Source organism: Necator americanus, chromosome IV (assembly GCF_031761385.1).
Source record: "Necator americanus strain Aroian chromosome IV, whole genome shotgun sequence".
Classification (NCBI taxonomy): domain Eukaryota; kingdom Metazoa; phylum Nematoda; class Chromadorea; order Rhabditida; family Ancylostomatidae; genus Necator; species Necator americanus.
In genome coordinates, this window is record NC_087374.1 from 3,252,391 (window position 1) to 3,270,729 (window position 18,339).

The following is an 18,339-nucleotide window of genomic DNA, read 5'->3' on the forward strand; positions in this document are numbered from 1 at the left end:
TGCGAAACATACCATAACGATCATCGTTAAGTGAAATGAGTCATGATTTTCTCCTTTTATGGATAGTCATGTATTCATGTATCATGCACTTTTTCGAGAAATGAAATGTAGGAACACATCGCGTCATGCGCTGTTGAAGTTGACTTTGTTTGAATTTTTTCGGCACAGAATCTGAATTTTGCGCTGAGAGAACGGTAACCTGTTCGATATGTGGATCGGCACATATCGGTCGGAAGCATGTTCGGATGCCATTGCTATGAGTTGGCTACTAGGATGCTCCTAATAGCCAACTCCTGGCAAAATTTCGCTTTCTTGAGCTGTTTAGTGTAAGCGATGTGGATAATGTGCTCTATCGCAAGTTGATCGATACTGTAATATTCCCTTTAGGGACGGAGCAGTCTCGCGACTGCGCTCATAAGAGCCCACGCCTGGAGCGCACGGAGAGCACCCTAGCCACTGGACCTGTAGACCGAGGATCGATCAGGGATGCATGGGACGACGACACCAAGGACCGCTTCGCTAGCCTGAGCCTCTCGAGGATGCTCCCAATGGAGGTGAAGCCCAGATCATCTGTTAGAGGTAAGGGTTCTCCCTGTATGGGTTGAGAGCTGTTTCCACTGCGTGACGCTTACTTTAGCTGTTTGACAAAAGGACTTTGAACAAACTCGTACATAAAAGACTGGCAGGGAGTCAAAAAAAAAAAACGGTCAACTCCCCTGGAAGAGTTTTCGAAGTATTTCTAATGAATATAGCTTGTTTTTCCCTTCTCAATCACTCCGTACTTCCCCATTCCAAACCGTCGACCATGTGAGATTGAGGGGTTGCTTCGACTAGACGGGGTTCGAACCATCGACAAATCCAGGCCCCAGCGGAACTTCATACCACTGAGCTATGTACACCTGTCTTAAAAACAAAACTAACATAAACTACCAAATTTGACGAGATTCTCAAGGACTGGTAACACTGTTTTTCAAACGTATCTTCTAATATGTACTAATGAACGTCCGACTAATACCGTACTTCAGATTTCTTGCGGTGAGCTCCCCCCTCCGCTTCCTTTCAATGATCAATAGAAATTGAAAGCAACGACATTCTCTGTAAAACTAAATTTCTTTGTATTCTTTCTAGCGGGCCTCTTCTTTTTTTTTCTCTAAACATTGATGAAACGGTGTTGAAATGAAATTATGATTCCATAGTCTTCTTCCCAAATACGCGTCACTACCACATCTGGAAAGTATGAGAGAATTAAATTTTACATTCTCCTTCCACATCGCCACAATGTGGAAACATTATTCGAAATTCACGTTTCTCCCAGAAATTACCACAGATCGATGTGATAGCATAAAATGACATGTCTTGCCTTTGGTTAATCTCTGCTTTTTGGTTACCATTCAAGAATGACGTGGTGCTGTCCTAAATATTTTTGTATTTTTCTAAAAAAAATAGCATAATTTGGGCGGATGGAAGGCAGTCGGTTAGAGATTCCGTTTCCTGCACGATCGCGGTTCGAATCAACCCTAGTGCTCACCAAACCTTTCATGACTCCGGGGTCGATAAATTGGTACCAGGCTTGCCTGGGAGCACAAAACACTCAGTTAACTCATTAGCTCTCCCCCGGAAGTCATTGTATAGGCCAGTTACACGTTCCCGTGAACCTCAAACGATTCTGAATTGAAGTGAACGTGGTGGCACTGGTCCGAGCGGATTGACTGGCACCAGACACCTTATCCTTCATCTTTTTAAAATTGTTATCTGCAATATTTAATGCACTGATGAAAGTGCTGATTAGACTGCAAAAACAAAGGGAAACTACACCATCTTCTACGAATCCAGGAAGCAGAGACCTTAGCACACTCCCCGAGACAATTGGATGCGTGTTGAAATGAAGTGAAGTTCATAAAGCGCTTCTTCTTCACTCCTGCTAGTGCAGGGAGTCTTACGTTGAGCTGGCTGAACCTTATGATTTCTGGATTTCCAGGTGGCCCACGCTTTTGTTGGCATTTTTGAGAATTTCATACCGATTTTGTTTTCTGATTACTGAGAAGAACCCAACAAAGAAAATTTTCGCCAACGCCTCCCACAAATAGTTTCCTGAATCCCGAATTACTTGGAAATTATCTCCAAAACAGCTTCAAATGAGAGTCAAAAAATTCAAATTGAATTTTGACGCCAAAAATGAAAAAATTAAATTAGAATTAGAACTGAAAATCGAAAAAATGTCTTTTGAGACAATTACTTATCCGATGGATTTTTTGGGCTTTTTTGGGATTTTTGGAAGATTGACAAGCATCGTAAATGAGTCGCATCATACTGGATCCGATAGTATCGAAGCTTCGTGGGAAAGGTTAGTGTTTAGTGACTGATGACGTCATCCATGTAGCCGAGGTCCACATTTTTTTTAGTTCGTATTAGTTTTCTTTTTAGTTTTGATTTTTCTAGTTTAGTCTGCAGCTCTCAACCGGAGCATTTTTAGGATTTAATGTTTTCTAGAAATTGAGATTCTTAACAACGGAGCTTCTCCAGATATTACAATTATTCTTACTCTTCTTCTGTCCATAGGAAAGAGATCTATTAGGAAAAGAGCGGCAAACTCATGAAAATCTGTTGATGAACAACGATAGTTTCATTTGTTTTGAAAACTTCAAAACGGTGGACTGTGTTTAGGTTTTCGTAGAGGTCATTGTTCCAACTTTTTATCATTTCTTCGGGAATCTGGAGAAAAAATCTGGAGAAAAAACGAACTCCTCAAACATTTTCAAAGTGAAAAAGCGCTAGAAAAGATGTGACCATTTCAAGTTCAGTGCATATAACCACGGATATTTCTCAGCTTACTCTTGATGATCTTAGTTTCCGGATGATTTCAAAAAATCAGGAATAATTCGCTAGTAATAGTCGCTAATAGCTAATTATAAAAAATAATTCGTTTCTAATTTTCTTCTATTCCAATTTTTTCTATAATTATTCTTAATTTTCGAAAATAGTTGTTAGTGGATATATTTAGATATAATAGTATAAGAATATTTTGTTCACAATCCTATAATATTACATAAATAATATTTTGTAAAATTTGTTATAATATTACACTGATATTCGGGATTGGTGCTATATGATAAGGTGTGGATAGCGGCGCAATCGTTGGTAGATTCCAGAGCATTTTCACAGTTGATGGTTCGAAACCGCTGCGGACCAGCAAAACTTCCCGAGAATAACAACACTGACTTCCCCAGCCCTCTCACAGCCGTTTCAGGTCCCGTTTGTAAATTGCGTTTGTAAATTGGGAATTATTGTAAATTAAATTGTATTTGTGTTTGCAAATTTCTATAATTCTGACACTTTTTCATTTGTTTTTTTTTTCGAGGATCACTGGAGTTGTTTTTCCTTTTTCTGAGTTTTATGTTCAATTTTTAAATCAAATTTATAAAGTTTTAGGCTTTTTTTGAGGTGAATTACGGACTTAATTTTGGAGTCTTTTGAAAAAAAATGTCTTAACAACAACAAAAAAACCTAGCGCTACTAAATAAATAAATAAATTGGACATATATGTGTGACCACACAGAGAGTCAGTGTGGATCCACAAAAATTTCAAGTGTTTCTGGCACTTATCCCAATTTTTTGAGAAACCAGCGCTATGATTCTATGAATATCTTTTCCTTCCACGGAGATATAGTTGTGGGAGATGCCAATGGCAAGATTGAGGTGGATGTGAAAGTAATTAACTGGAGTAAATTAATTAACTATTAATTATGGTTGGCGAATCAATTATGATTGGAGAAACTTTGGCTGTTTTTTGGCTACATATTCGTCAGAACTAAATTCTGAAAGCATGTTTAAAATCAATCAATAAGTCGACCCAATTGTTTTGAAATGGTATTTTCAAAGTTAAGTTGTTTTTTTTTCTTATTTTACCCTATCCCTAAGGATTCCGACTGTCTTCGGCGGATTAATTCGTCGGTGACAGATTTTCGAAGGCAGGTTCGTGGTTCGCGGTGTTGTAAATAATAGCTACAGTTTCAAATATAAGTGTTGCAATATTCGTAAATACTGTAATTAAAATCCTGTCAGGACCATTGACCGCATGCTACTCTGACTTCACCACACCGAGTTGTCGTTCACGGAAACCAAGGTGTTAGTTTTCTCTATCATTCCTAGATTTGTTGATACAGTAGCTCACCTTAAGTACCGTACTCTCAGTACTGTCCACAGTATACAGTAACTAAGAGCGAGATAGGAGTAGTTGAAGGTGTTATTTTTGTGTTTCTGGTTGAATTTGATCCAGGATTTCTTCTACTTAGCTAAGGATTTGTACACGTTTAAATCCTGAACTAGATCTACGTAGGTCTCATAGATTAGGTGTGCGACGTAAATTATCTACTAGGCTATCCATCTATTCAATGATGCTATTGCTATTCTGGAATTATTATTGTTTATTGGTTGACGGTCGAGACGAAAATATGTTTCTTATGGATCAACCAACCATGGTTGGATGGATGGTTTCAGCCGTTCACGTTGAAGAGATCTCAAAGAAACTGGACAACAACTGGATTCCGCCGTGCACACGCCGCAATGCGCTTTTCATATCACCCAGTCGAGGTATATCAAATCCACATCGTTTATGAGAGATCCAGATGTTCGTGGAATTCACTACATCACACTACATTCATCTCTCGAATCTGGATTCCTTCTTCCAGAAGAACTAAGAAATATATGTGAATGTGGAAACGCGATGAGAAACAATTCGCAACTGGAAATGATCATTAAAAAAAGAATATACTACATGGGAAACACAAATGCGTACTGTATTACTGTGGTATTACGGTAGTATTATGTACTGTGGTAATATTACTGTGGTTACTAGTAGTACAGTCACTACAGTTACAGTCAACAGTTATTACGATTACTACACAAAGATACTAGTCACAGAAATTTGTAATAAAATAGTGAATATAAATGCAAAAAATAAATACATCTCATAAATAAATAAACATAAAGACATACATACATAAACAACATAAAGATAAACATTGTTGAAGCTTTTAAAAACAGAAAGTGGAATTAATAATTTCTAAAATAAAAAGTCCCTATTTCATGGATAAAACCTTAAGATCTTAGTTATTGTTAAAAATAAAATAAAAATAAACAAATTAATGTCATCATGTTAAGAACACATCTGGAAATAATTCGTGGACACTAACTAAGCACATCTTCTCCCTTTTCCTGCAAAACTTCCTTGAATCAGGGCTGATGAATCACTAGGGTCCAGTACCGGTAAACAAAGGTTGCTCTGAGATAAACACAGTTGAAATTTTTAAAATAGAAACTGAACTGGAATTAATAATTTATAAACTAAAAAAGTTCTTATTTTATGGAAGAAATTATAGATCTTAGCTGTTGTGGTTGTTTCTCTTTAACATTTAACAAGAACTATTTGATTATTTAATTACTTATTTATTTATTTATTTATTTATTTATTTACTACGCTCAATTGCATACTTAAAAACAAGAAAAAAAAAGAAAAAGGAAAAGAAATCAGAGCAGAATAGAACGGACCAAGGATCAGTTCCGTGTACAATTCCCTCTCAGGTAATTTTGTACTGTGAGGTGTGTTCACATCTTTTTTATTCGTGTCCTATTTATTCTTTTTTCTTGATTTAGCTGCGTAACTGCGTATCAGAAATGCTAAAATAAAATAAATAAAATAAAAATAAATAATAAAATTCTGGACTCATTTCCTAGAATTTCCTTTTGTTCTTATTTCTATTACTATTTTTACTACTATTTTTTCATACTTTGTTTTTATTATTATTTTCTATTTCTGTCAATGCTATAAGAAGTGGGCAAGGTGCTGAGAATGCGGTACTACCGCAGTTCAATGTATAGTTATAGTATGTATAGTATAATTCAATATAAGCACAACAATTTTTCTTAATGTTTTATTTTTATTTCATCTACATTGAAACTGTTACTACTGTATCTCTTTGTAGTTGTCCTTTCCTTTCCTTTCCTTGTTTTTTTGGGTCCTTAGTGAGCGCGAAAATAAATGGAGAGATAAAACATACCCTTCAGGAATCTTTTTTCACAACACCCCTACTTTTATCCTATTCCTTTACATTGAAAACGAAAAAAAAAACAAAGAAAAAAAACGAGCTAAAACTTACATAAATAGTAAAATAATAATAAATGAACTAAATAATAAAATAATAATAGATGAACTAAAACATTTTGTTGGGCGGATAAGGCGTTTGATCGGATTAGTCACGTTCGATTTCACCCTTTTCAGGCTCTGAAGAAGGCGATATTGCCGAAACGTTAGCGCCACAAATAAAGGATTATAACAACCTCGTATACGACTCTACTAAAGAAAACAATTTACAGAGACTTTCCGGAAAACAAAGATCCCGTTACATCTGCAAGGTGTACAAATTTGGTAGCGCTTAAAATACACAAATACGTAAATATATTTGTGCATTAAAGGGTAGGTAGTTGTTCATCGTCAAATTCAAACATGAACTCCAACTTATACAGATTGTTTTCTTTCTTCAACTGAGAGTTACGTAGGCTTTTTTAGAAAATAACTAACAAACTAATATTCGATGGAGTATTTGAGCTCTGAAGTTGTTGTTTATGAAAAAAATACAAACTATGGATGTTTGATTAAGCTACTTGGTTTAAATTCCGGAAGGATGTGAACTTTAGGGTCGTTTAAGACACTTGCTTAACACAAGACAATCCTGATCAGAAGGATTGCAAATATTAAAAAAAAAAATTGCTGCACATATTCCCACTAGATCAGCTCCTCTCATTTGAAATATAGGATATGATCCGCAAGAAACATTCCAGGACCTGAGCCCGTATCCAATAGAACTTTTCCAGTTGAATAAACACACTCCAACGGAAAAATGCGCCATGGTTGGATACACTCATATCCATGAAAAATTTCTCTGAGTACAACCGAATCAAGCGCAGGGAAAATACGTTTTCATTTACCTTTTAGCACTGGAAACCCTGCACCAACAAACGGATAGGTCCCGCAACGAAATACTGCCGCACTGAGTTCAAATAATATTGTATAGCTCGACTAGGAAAAGACATACGGTTTCGTTTCCGTTATATTTATCCCCCTGAAGGCAATTTTTTTTGGTACGAGCTCTCCAAAGCTACTGAAGATTTCTAGGATATTCATCAATGAGCGGATTTCTGACTTCATGTCTATTTTTTGTCCCATCCTCCATTATTTTATCGCCCGATAATTTGCTAATCTGTCGGTAGCCTTTGAAGGCAACAAAATCATTAATTCGCAGCATTTCCCATCAGTTCTGTCATTTTTTTTTCAGTTGCATGTTCTGGAAAAAAGCGAATAGCTGATCTCAGGATTCCTAATTCACTTTTTCCAAGAAAAATGTGGAGTTGTCGAAGTTAATCAATAATATCCCGATCCGGTATCTGTATCTTGTACTTTTTTTTAAATACAAAAATAGGGGAAACTCCTTGTGAAAAGAAAAAACTTAGTAACCTACACATCTAAACGCGACGAATACATATTTGTTCGTGATTTAGCCGCTCTAGCCGAATCATCCTCGATTTTTCTTCTCCTTAAAAATAAATTTGTACTTGTCATCAGTGTTTTATTTACTTCTCAGAAACGGAGAAAAAAAAGAAAGAAAAGAAAAAGAGAAGAAAAAGAATGCGGATGATTCTCATTCCTTCTACATAATTCTGAATTTACAGTACTTGTTTTGTGTTCGTCTTTTCCGCATCCATTTTGGAACGTCATTGAGCGTAATATAAAAAAAATAAGGAAAGAAGAAAGAAATAATAAAGAAAAAAGAAATAGAAGCGTAAAGAAATAATAAAAACACTATAATAACTAGAAAATAATGAATAAAATGAACAAACATACTCCAGCAGCGATCTTCACGTGCGCTAGAATAGTTCGGAATCCGTTCGTGGAGACAGGAAGTCTTGCACCGGAAAAAATGGCGAAACTTTCTCGAATGAACGACTTGACATGAGTTTGATTGATCAAAAACCTCATTATTTCGTACTGTAGCCTAATTCTTCCGCATTTTTTGCTTTTGTTTCACACACATTTTCCCAATTGTAAGTGAATCTATAACAATTATAACTCTTTTTCAAACCAGTTCCCTCTCCCTACCACCTTGTGCTGGCGGAGCTTTACCACCGAAACCAGCTCTGGACCACCCAAACTGCTGTTTTCCTCAGGGTACAAATCCGGACACGCGCTTTTTCGAATTTCTAGCCCGAGTACTTGGGCGGACCTTTCATTCTAACCACTACCCTTACATTATTTGAAAGAAAAAATTTAAGAAAAAAATCAAAATTCAAATAAATATTGGAAAATTAAATTAAGCCATTGTGCTAGAGTATGGGGTATTCCTCTATCTTCACTAATCATTACAAATGGACTCCTTAAGAGGGAATTATGTGGTACTGGACACGGTGGTTAGAGTTTGAAATCAGGCTCAAGGGTCCCATCGAAGATGGGACGCAACGTAGCCTTCTTCAAGCAGGTCTTTACATTCTTTTTCAAGGGTTTCGAGGATATTTTTCTTTCCTTCACAGCTACCGTATTCGTATGGAACGCATTTTTTTTCTGTCACAGATAAAAAACATATTAAAAATGTCTCAAGACTAGTGAGTAGCGCTACCGTCAGCTTGAAATAAAAGCACTATGATGCATAATAGCAGATTTATTCCTTATTGTAGCTTATATTGTGTTGTCTAGAAATGAATTCCGGATCGGAGGCAGATGGTCTTCGACAGGAATGCGAGCTATATGGGAGCTATATATGAACTCTACAAAAATTTTCCTTTATTTACAAAAATTTCCTTTTATTTATTTTCTTATTTTTTTATTTTCTGCTAGCTCTTGCTCTTCTCATTGAAAAAATATTAAACGAAACTAGCTAAATACTGATCTGTTGATTTTTTAGAACATCTGGTACATCCCATGATTAAAATAAATCCGCAAAATATGATTTATTGAATAAGTTCCATCAAACAAATCACTAACCGCGGCTGTACATTTTTTTTATTGATTTCCGATCCCAAAAGCCTGGAAAACCACAAATGAAGGAAGGAGTTATTGAGGAGAAAAGGAAGTTGAATTGTAGTTGAAGTTGAGGTAAAAAAGGTTGTTGAGTTATGAAGACACCATCGGCATTTGCACTTCAAATTGAAATTTTTTCCCTGAATATTTTCTTTGCTCGTTATACCTTTTTTTTCTTTGAAATATACCATTTTTTCCTCGTTAACGTAACCTCAGGGTTCAGTCCTGCGCTCAACTTATTTCCCTTACTGTTATGATTACATATTTTCAGGTGATTCGCCTTATTTTGGGTTTTTCCAGGGGAGGGATGTGAATTTTGATTACTGTAGCTGAGTATGAAAAACTGGAAAATAAGGAGACCTTACAAGCTCAAAAATAGAATTATTGCTTTTACTTATTTTCTGGATAAAACTTCCATTTTCTCCTGAATAAAATTCCATCTTTCGACGAATTGCTTGGTCGCCGGGGAATCACACCGCGTTGCTGTGACTCTTATCCAGTCTCGAAAACATCCCGGGGCGTTTTTAAGGAGAAACTCATCCGACAAAACTCCACCCCATCGCCCCGAAACGTGTACAAGTGCAAAAAGCGTCTTTGTGAGGGCGGATCGTTATCGCTGATATATAAGTGGGAACGTAACGTGCATAGAAGCGAAGCCATGGATATCGACACAAAGATCAAGGCGTATCGTTTCGTCGCCTACTCGGCTGTCGTGTTCTCGGTGGTCGCAGTACTATCCGTCTGTATCACCCTTCCAATCGTGTACAACTATGTGCACACGGTTCGTCGACAGCTTCATAACGAAGCGATTCTCTGCAAGGTGAACCACACACACAATCATCACAAGCGCTAAACAACTAAATCCATCATTTTCAGGGATCTGCCAAGGACGTATGGGCTGACGTGCACAATCTAAAGAAATTCCAACAACCTCACAATCGTACAGCCAGACAGATTGGTTATGGAGACGCGGAAGTTTCGAACGATATGTCCGGACATCCTCAGCCCTCTCACGTCACAGGACCATCGTTCGACGCCGGCTGCGAAGGCTGCTGCATCCCCGGCGCACCGGGTGCACCTGGAGCTCCTGGCAAGCCAGGACGACCAGGAAAACCTGGTGCACCTGGCATGCCAGGAAATCCTGGACGTCCGCCAAAGACACCATGTGAGATGTTCGCCCCACCTCCCTGCAAACCTTGCCCACAAGGACCTCCTGGCCCGCCTGGACCTCCCGGTCCACCAGGAGACAACGGCTCAAATGGTGATCAAGGACCACCTGGGGAGGATGCAGCGCCAGGAGATCAAGGACCAAAGGGACCTGCTGGACCTCCAGGAAAACCTGGCGCACCTGGAGAGGCTGGAGAACCAGGACTACCGGCCACTTGCGAACCACCACAGGCAGGAGAACCCGGTCCAAACGGAGAGCCTGGACCTGAAGGACCAGTTGGACCCAATGGGCAACCAGGAACCGACGGAGCACCAGGTCAGTATTCAGGGACTTGTAAAACTCCTGTAGGGAAAATTCCTTAGTGGAGCTTAGCGTAAACACAAGTAGCGGTTACCATCAGTAGGAAATGAACAAAAATGACTCAAAGAAATGGAAAAAGTGGAGTAACGTTTATTAAGCTGAAGAGTCGGAAAATAATTAAAGAAAAAAAAAGAAAAAAAAACGAAAGGAACATAAGAACGGTGCATTAGCGAGCGAGCGCTAATGCGCGCGCCTGCTAATGCAGGAATTCTCCAGGATTTCATAAGAAACGGTCGGACCTTAATGATTAGCCAGATCTCTTCATCAAGTTACTGTAAGACATAAAGTTTTTCTTTGAAATTTAATCCAAGTCCACTTCAAGTTTGACCACCCCTAAACTTTGAGTGACAGTTTACGAAATTTTAGTATGATTTAAACAGTAAATTTCATTAGTTGCTGGTAGATTTTCATTTGAAACGTTCCAACAAAGACTGACGAGGAATATTTCAAATTTCTGGATGAACTACAATTCCATTAATATTTTCTATTAATATATAATATGTTGAAAACGAGAGAAAGCATTGATGGATGGGAAATCATGGAAATGCTAGTTTTTAACAGAATTATTGCATTTTGGAGTGTTTTTGGCTACAGTATCCATGAATCCAAGAGATACCGGAACTTTTTTTTGGTCAGGAAAAAATGTTATAAATAGGGGATCAGCTAAGAAGGTGAAAAGTTACTGTAAGTAGCTAACGAATGGCAAATTCTGTCGTGAAGACGCATTTACTTCAAAAGAGATCACCAGATTGACTACAGTTCCTTTCTTACAGTATTCCTCTATGATATATAAAAATACGCGAAATATAAGAATAAAAATAGAAATTATAAAAATTAACACATGTATAAAAATTAGAAGAAATAATAAGAAATAATATAGAATTTTGATATGCAGCTAGGAAAAATGTGCAGAATTCTTTATTAATTACCCAAAATTCGAAATTACACTATTTTGCCAATATTTCATATATTTTATTGTTCTGTATTATTTACTTAGATGTCCCAGATGATCCAACATGGGAGATTCCATGGCAGAAAATCTATGCATGTTTCTCCGCACCTCTCTAAAATATCACAATTCTCACGAAATTCACGTCAGAAAAGAAAAAAAAACCTTCACGCTCGAAGCAACGGATCACATCATCGAATCCGTGATCGGAAACTTTTTCGATTTTCCCGCAATTTATGACAATCCAGTTCCAGTCGCCGTAATCTGCGTAGAGAAGCGCACAGATCGGCTGGGCAGAGCGCAGAAAACTGAAACTACATACTCGGACGAATTATGATATTTATTTCCAGGTCAACCTGGACCTAAGGGACCACCAGGACCAGACGGAAAACCAGGAGCGGATGGTAACCCTGGTCAACCAGGACCACAAGGACCTCCCGGACAACCAGGAGAACGTGGTATCTGCCCCAAGTATTGCGCCATTGACGGTGGAATCTTCTTTGAGGACGGGACACGTCGTTAATTTCAAGGAGAGCACTATTTATTACAGAAGGACAGTCTTTATAATAAAGTCAGGAATGCTGAATACTGTGCAGAGTAGAATTAGATTCAAATTTTCCTTGTGGTTTTCGTTGCAAGACCTCCCAAGCAGATGAAGTGTTACGGTATTCGTCACTGCAGTCGCTACAGTTACAATAGCAGAGTTAAATCAAGAGCCGTTCTGAGTGTTAATAGTAAAAAAATATAAATAAAAATATTTAAAACATTAAAGGTATGGGTGTAAATAAACAGATAAATAATAATTGTTACATAGCCACTGATTCAAAAACAAAAAGAAAACAAAAAACAAAAAGAAAGAAAACAAAAAGAAGACGAAGAGACATAATAAATCTATAGAGGCGGATAAATCCTGTCAGGTCATGACGGACTTCACCAGATTTCGGGGATTTTGTAGGAATTTATTCATCCCAACGGTAGGTGGGTCCCATAGTTTTAAAATAAGATGTAGAGTCGCAGGAAAGAACATCTCAATTGTTTCCGGAAGTGATTTTCCTTCTATTCATATTATCTAGGTAACCCGTTGTACTTCTATGCAAACACCATCTCAGCAACTTTGGAGTAATATAGTAAGTAAGAGGAAAGTGAGTGAGTTCTGTAAAAATAGAAAAGAGAATAAAAAATATGTAAAAATAATAATATAATCAAACTGAATGTGAAAACGATTAAAACAAATAGTAGCATCGCAAGCAATAAATCCCCTTCTCCTCATTTTGTGGCCAAAAAAAAAAGAATTCAACAGAACCAACAGAATTTTCGAGAGGAGTAGTGGTACATAACTGGACACTGTCTGATCTGACACTTTAAAGACCACCTATAATTTATTTATTTATTTATTTATTTATTCATTTATTCATTGAAAACACCTGCAGGTGTGCCATAAAACAAAAAAAAAGGTGGAACAGAGCTCAGTACAATTTCGCCTGAATTTTACACAACAAGACTGGCCCTTCAAAGCATGAAGAGTGGTGGGTTGACAGATCAATTTGTAAATAAAAGTAAAAAAGATAAAATCTCTGGCGTTAATGAATCGGCTTGGGACCCGCGCCACCACGTCCACTTCAATTCAGAATTGTTTGAGGTTCACGAACGTGTAACTGGCCCATACAATGACTTGCGGGGGCTAGCCGGATGGATTAAGTCAGTATCTTTATTCCCAAGTCTGGTACCAATTTATCGGCCAAGGAGAGATGAAAGCCTCGGTGAGCTCTAGGGCGGTTTCGAACCTCCGATCGATCGTGCAGCCACGGCGTAACCTCTTACCGACTGCGCTACACGCCCGCCTAAAGCTATAGATGGGATCTGAAACTCGGTATTACCACTTCTACATTCGAAAATATCCGAACGACTGAATGAATGTTCATTGCTTAGATTCTCGGCTCCCTCCCATTTCAATCAAAGATGATTTTTTTTTAAGTGGCGAGGTCCAGAGGACATAAAGCGGTGCAGATGCGTAAGCGGCTGCGCTCGAAGCGGCTAAGATCAGGGGTGAGATCCTCGGGAACTGCAGCTAGCGAGTGGAGCGGAGAAAAGGCTCTCTCTAACTAGTAACCTACATCCTGAATTAAATTGTTCAACTGGCCTCGAGTGTAAAGAATCACCACAATTAGCAGCGTGAATTCCATGAATCGAGGGAGAAGGAAGATTTTGCGACTCATAAGTGAAAAACGCTAACATTTCTGAAGTGAATACACTGAATACGATCTTTGTGCCCCGTTCACTTTCGATGAAACTAGCGCTGGAATAGCAGCGTTGTCTCAAGCGAGCTCCACATAATATTTATGCCATTTTCAGACAGATCTATCCCGAGATAACATCAAAAATTTGGCGCCACGCCAAACGTTGCGTGTGACAAGCCGTTCAAATCTCATAAATGCATCATTTGTCGGTAAATTGGGAGACTGTGTTGAGTAATATGTCAGATCAAGTGTTTGGAGGAAGGGAAAGAGTAACAAACAGTTCAGGGAAGTGAACAAGCGATTCACTCTTTCCTCTTGGAGAAATTGTTTCAAATAACGCTTTTCGAATAGAATTACGGAACGACCGGATATTTTTATGATATTTTAAAATTTAACAAACTTTTACGATGTTGACGTTCTCTTAACATTTATAAAAAATATATGGTACAAGAATGTATCAACTAGCTAAAATTCGATTAAATTTTGGTATATTTAACTGTACCACGAAGCAAACAGATGTGTCCTAAGTTCAGGCCAAAAATCATTGGCGGTAAAAAGTTCAATTTGAAAATGGTTTGCAATTGGATCACAGCTATTCTGCTAAAAATTTTAGAATAAGGTATGAATAAATGCATAAAAATTATATTAACAAATAAACACGTAGTAAATACACAATTAAATAAAATAACAGTTAATAAATAAGTATAAACAAATAGAAGAATGTGATAATAAACGTAATATAATAAGAAAATAATATATAGTAGTAATATATGTAATATATACACACAATAATAAAAAATATACATGTAATATAACAATGAAATAATATAACACGATACCACAGTAAAAATTAATAAAACAATAACGTAGGGAACTAAATAAATAATAAATATATTTGTATATCAGATAGATTTAGTGAAATAAAAATTTTAAAAAAATTATTTGTAAATTATAAAACATAATTTATGAAGTTATAAATTATAAATTATGATGCACACTGAGTGAAACTGAGACTGGAATCTTCTGAGAAATTCGAAGCAACAACCAATCGCTGGTGATTGTTCGATGAAGAGATACGATCAACCTGAATCTCGTGCCCTCAGGCGGAATTGAATAGATTTTACAGTTTCTACAGCTCACAACAGTTTTCTTTTACAGAATTGCAGGTTAGAAATGAAAAGTTTAAATGTAGACGAGACGACAAAGAGACAGATGTTGGTTGCTCAGATCACATTCAATCCAGATGCCCCTTTCCTGTCGCTGCAGGTTCATTTCGCGTACATTTGATTCTATAAGTACTACAAAAATGAGTCTATTTAACTCTGACTCCGTTCATTCCCCGGAGGGGACGATAATAGGAATTGCCCGTCACACATACGTCCTCTTCCACATATGTTTGCTGCACTAACCTCACTTTTATTGTTTTGTTGTTGTCATTAACGATGTGGACTCGTAAATGTCACAAAGAGAAACAGAACAGGAAATGTTCTCATCAGAATTCTAAACAATCCAGTTTTAAACCTTTTCAACACCTTTTTCATCTATTTTGAAAAATAATAAAACCTTTACCTCATAAAAAAAATAATAGCAGCAGTAACCTACAAAAAATATGTTTTTGAATATAAAAAATACACATACAATATATTTTTATAGGAAATAAAACACAAAACATAAAATAAATATAAAAAATACTAATCTTGCTATGAGGAAGAAAAACATAAATGTTACCTCTTATGAAGATGTCAATGATTTGAATTTGGAGAAGATTCCCGAGGATTTCACGGATTTCATGGATCCTTTAATAGACTTTGAAATATTACTGTTGCCTGCACCATTTTTTTCTGCGGATCTGCATTTGGAGAGATTTAGAGGATTTTTTTTTTAGTTTTTTCTTGGCTTTTGACGCTTATGCCAGAGTTTTCTCCAAGATTCTACTTACTCTACTAAGATTCTCCTTATTCTGTTTACTTATGGTAACTGGTAAGTAACTATTATGGTAAGTAACTCCTTGAAAGTTTCTAATAAGTCAATGGATGAGCGCACGATCTGCTCTCATTCACATCTCCCCGCTCCCTCCCCCGTAAATGAAGCTATTTGCCCCCTGTGTGTTGTTGTGTTATCTCAATTACATGGCACTTGATGCGCTCGGCTAACCATCTATTACCAGTTTTCAATGTGGTTCGAGGCCGGTTTCCATTGGATCTTTAAAAGGAGGAGACGGCCGACGACCGACGCGACGCGACGCGGTCAGCACAGTGCTCGTGTCCTCGGCGAAAGCCCCCATTATGGACCTAATGGACCTTCAAACGAGGGTCAAAGCCTACCGTTTCGTGGCCTATTCAGCTGTTACTTTCTCTGTTGTGGCTGTACTTTCTGTTACGGTCACCCTGCCTATGGTCTACAATTATGTGCATCATGTGAAAAGGACCATGCAAAATGAAATTGTCTTCTGCAGGGTTAGTGAGATTCTATTACAGTACTATTACAGTAATCCACTACGTTCTTCTACCGTACAACTCAAAAGAGTCATTCATTTGCTTTTGAATGTAGCCGATCTATATCTACGTCTAGCATCCATAACTAGCAAAAGAAATCTCAGCGATGTCCGTATGAATCCACATAATCCATAATATTTCAGGGAGCAGCAAAAGACATATGGTGGGAGGTACGAGAACTGAAATCTGCCGCTCAACCAAGCAACAGAACAGCTCGTGAGGCTTACAAGGATGCGGCCGTTACGACAGGAAATAAGGGTCCCGGAGGCTGCGAAGCATGTTGCGTGGCGGGACCAGCAGGACCCGCAGGAACACCCGGTCAACCAGGAAAACCGGGAAAACCTGGCACTGCTGGACTTCCCGGAAATCCTGGGAAACCACCCAACCAGCCATGCGAGCCAGTCACTCCTCCACCATGCAAACCTTGTCCTCAAGGGCCGCCAGGACCTGCTGGACCAGCAGGTCCTCCCGGAGATGCAGGAGCAAATGGTTCACCAGGACAACAAGGAAGTGATGCCGCTCCTGGAGAACCTGGTCCAAAAGGACCTCCAGGACCAGCTGGAAATGATGGAGCACCTGGTGCACCAGGGCAACCTGGAAGCTCTGCACAATCTGAACCACTTGTACCTGGGGAACCAGGACCGGCAGGAGAACCTGGACCTGCTGGCCCTCCTGGACCTAATGGACAACCTGGAGGAGCTGGAGGCGCTGGAAATCCAGGTGCTAAAGGACCTCCGGGACCAGCAGGAGAGAATGGAGCTGATGGAAAGGCGGGTGCACCGGGGCCACAAGGTACACCTGGAGGTCAAGGCGAAAAGGGAATCTGCCCGAAGTACTGCGCTATCGATGGTGGAGTTTTCTTCGAGGATGGCACACGACGTTAGAAAACAGTCTAACTATGTCAATAAAGATTTACATAACTTCGATTGTTCATACATATTGACAAATTCTTGTTTTTTTTTTTTTTTTTTTTTGAAGGAAGCTCTTCCTATACACTTCCACTGCGTACGAGACCGACCGTACACGGTGATAAAAATCAAAAATTCACTATAAATTCGGCACTGACCACAACGACGTGGAAGTGCATATATTAGATATATATATATATATATATTAAAGTTGTATTCATCCTGAAAGATGATAGAGTCATCTGGATTTCACAGCGGGAAAAGGGAATCAGTTACCCGGAGAGCTGCATGCTTAGATTTATTTCATGCATTGACCACAACGACGTTGAAGTTCTTCCAATTATTTCCTTGTCCAAAATTAAATCCACGCTTCCTAGCAATGCATACACTGATTCAAAAATCATTCGAGAAAAGGATGTCCAAGAAATTACAGCGAAAAAAAAAATGGATGAAACTATGGAGGACGTTGCTCTTTTTCTCCTAGAACATATTGTATTGATCTAAAAATTGACAAAAATTTAATTTAAAAAAAAAACCAGAAACACCATCTTCTTGTGGAGAAAGAAATGCTATCCAAATAACTTGCTACATACCGCGAAACTCTTTTTTTTCTATCTACCACTTCAAATTTTGAAAGAAAAGCCATTATTTATGGATCAAACTAATAGATCCATTAGCAGGTGAAAGTGATTCAACATTGATGACAGTGCTATAAATGTTTCTCACGAATTACGAATCCTGTACAGGTTATATCAGATCTCCCACTTCAGGAATTTGTTTACCAGCTCCCGGCCGACCAGTTTCTGATCACATCTGGAAAGTGTCGAAGAAGAGCTAATAAGATATTTGTCGAATATCCTTCTCCATTTGATGAACACTTTGTGGATTGGAAGATCTGAAATAGCTGGTTATAGAGGAAGCTAATGAATAACGTAGGTAATAAATAGATAAATAAATAAATAAATAATATGTGTGGTAATAATTCGTAAATAAAAATTGCTATAATATTTCATTTGTAGTAATAATTCGTTCTTCGGTGATGAGTTTTCTATGAGGAATCCATTTTTTCCATCCATCCAGGATTCCATTTCTTTGATAGTCGCTGCCTCAAGAAGAATTTGATTCTGATGAACGTGTTCTCTATATCTTCCACTA

The 18,339-nt window shown here is 38.0% G+C and overlaps 3 protein-coding genes across 5 annotated transcripts; all 3 read left to right on the plus strand.

Annotated features, from left to right (window-relative positions):
* Positions 1–208: 208 nt before the first annotated feature.
* On the plus strand, positions 209–6,435 carry RB195_000271 (uncharacterized protein; the record flags this gene model as incomplete). 2 transcript variants are annotated; one of them, XM_064196517.1, is made up of 3 exons in its annotated part: positions 209–260; positions 388–579; positions 6,278–6,435. In XM_064196517.1, the coding sequence occupies 3 exons, from the start codon at positions 209–211 to the stop codon at positions 6,433–6,435; spliced, it is 402 nt and encodes a 133-aa protein (XP_064052397.1). The 2 variants fall into 2 exon arrangements, with proteins under 2 accessions (XP_064052397.1, XP_064052398.1); XM_064196516.1 differs by lacking the exons at positions 209–260; positions 388–579 and adding an exon at positions 4,392–4,590.
* Positions 6,436–9,725: 3,290 nt separating this feature from the next.
* On the plus strand, positions 9,726–12,067 carry RB195_000272 (uncharacterized protein; the record flags this gene model as incomplete). Its single annotated transcript, XM_064196518.1, has 3 exons — positions 9,726–9,887; positions 9,944–10,550; positions 11,895–12,067. 3 exons carry the CDS (start codon positions 9,726–9,728, stop codon positions 12,065–12,067), a joined length of 942 nt encoding a protein of 313 aa, XP_064052399.1.
* A 3,999-nt stretch (positions 12,068–16,066) lies between these two features.
* Positions 16,067–17,160, plus strand: RB195_000273 (uncharacterized protein; the record flags this gene model as incomplete). 2 transcript variants are annotated; one of them, XM_064196519.1, is made up of 2 exons in its annotated part: positions 16,067–16,237; positions 16,420–17,160. In XM_064196519.1, 2 exons carry the CDS (start codon positions 16,067–16,069, stop codon positions 17,158–17,160), a joined length of 912 nt encoding a protein of 303 aa, XP_064052400.1. The 2 variants fall into 2 exon arrangements, with proteins under 2 accessions (XP_064052400.1, XP_064052401.1); XM_064196520.1 differs by having other exon boundaries at positions 16,076–16,237.
* Between the last annotated feature and the right edge of the window lie 1,179 nt (positions 17,161–18,339).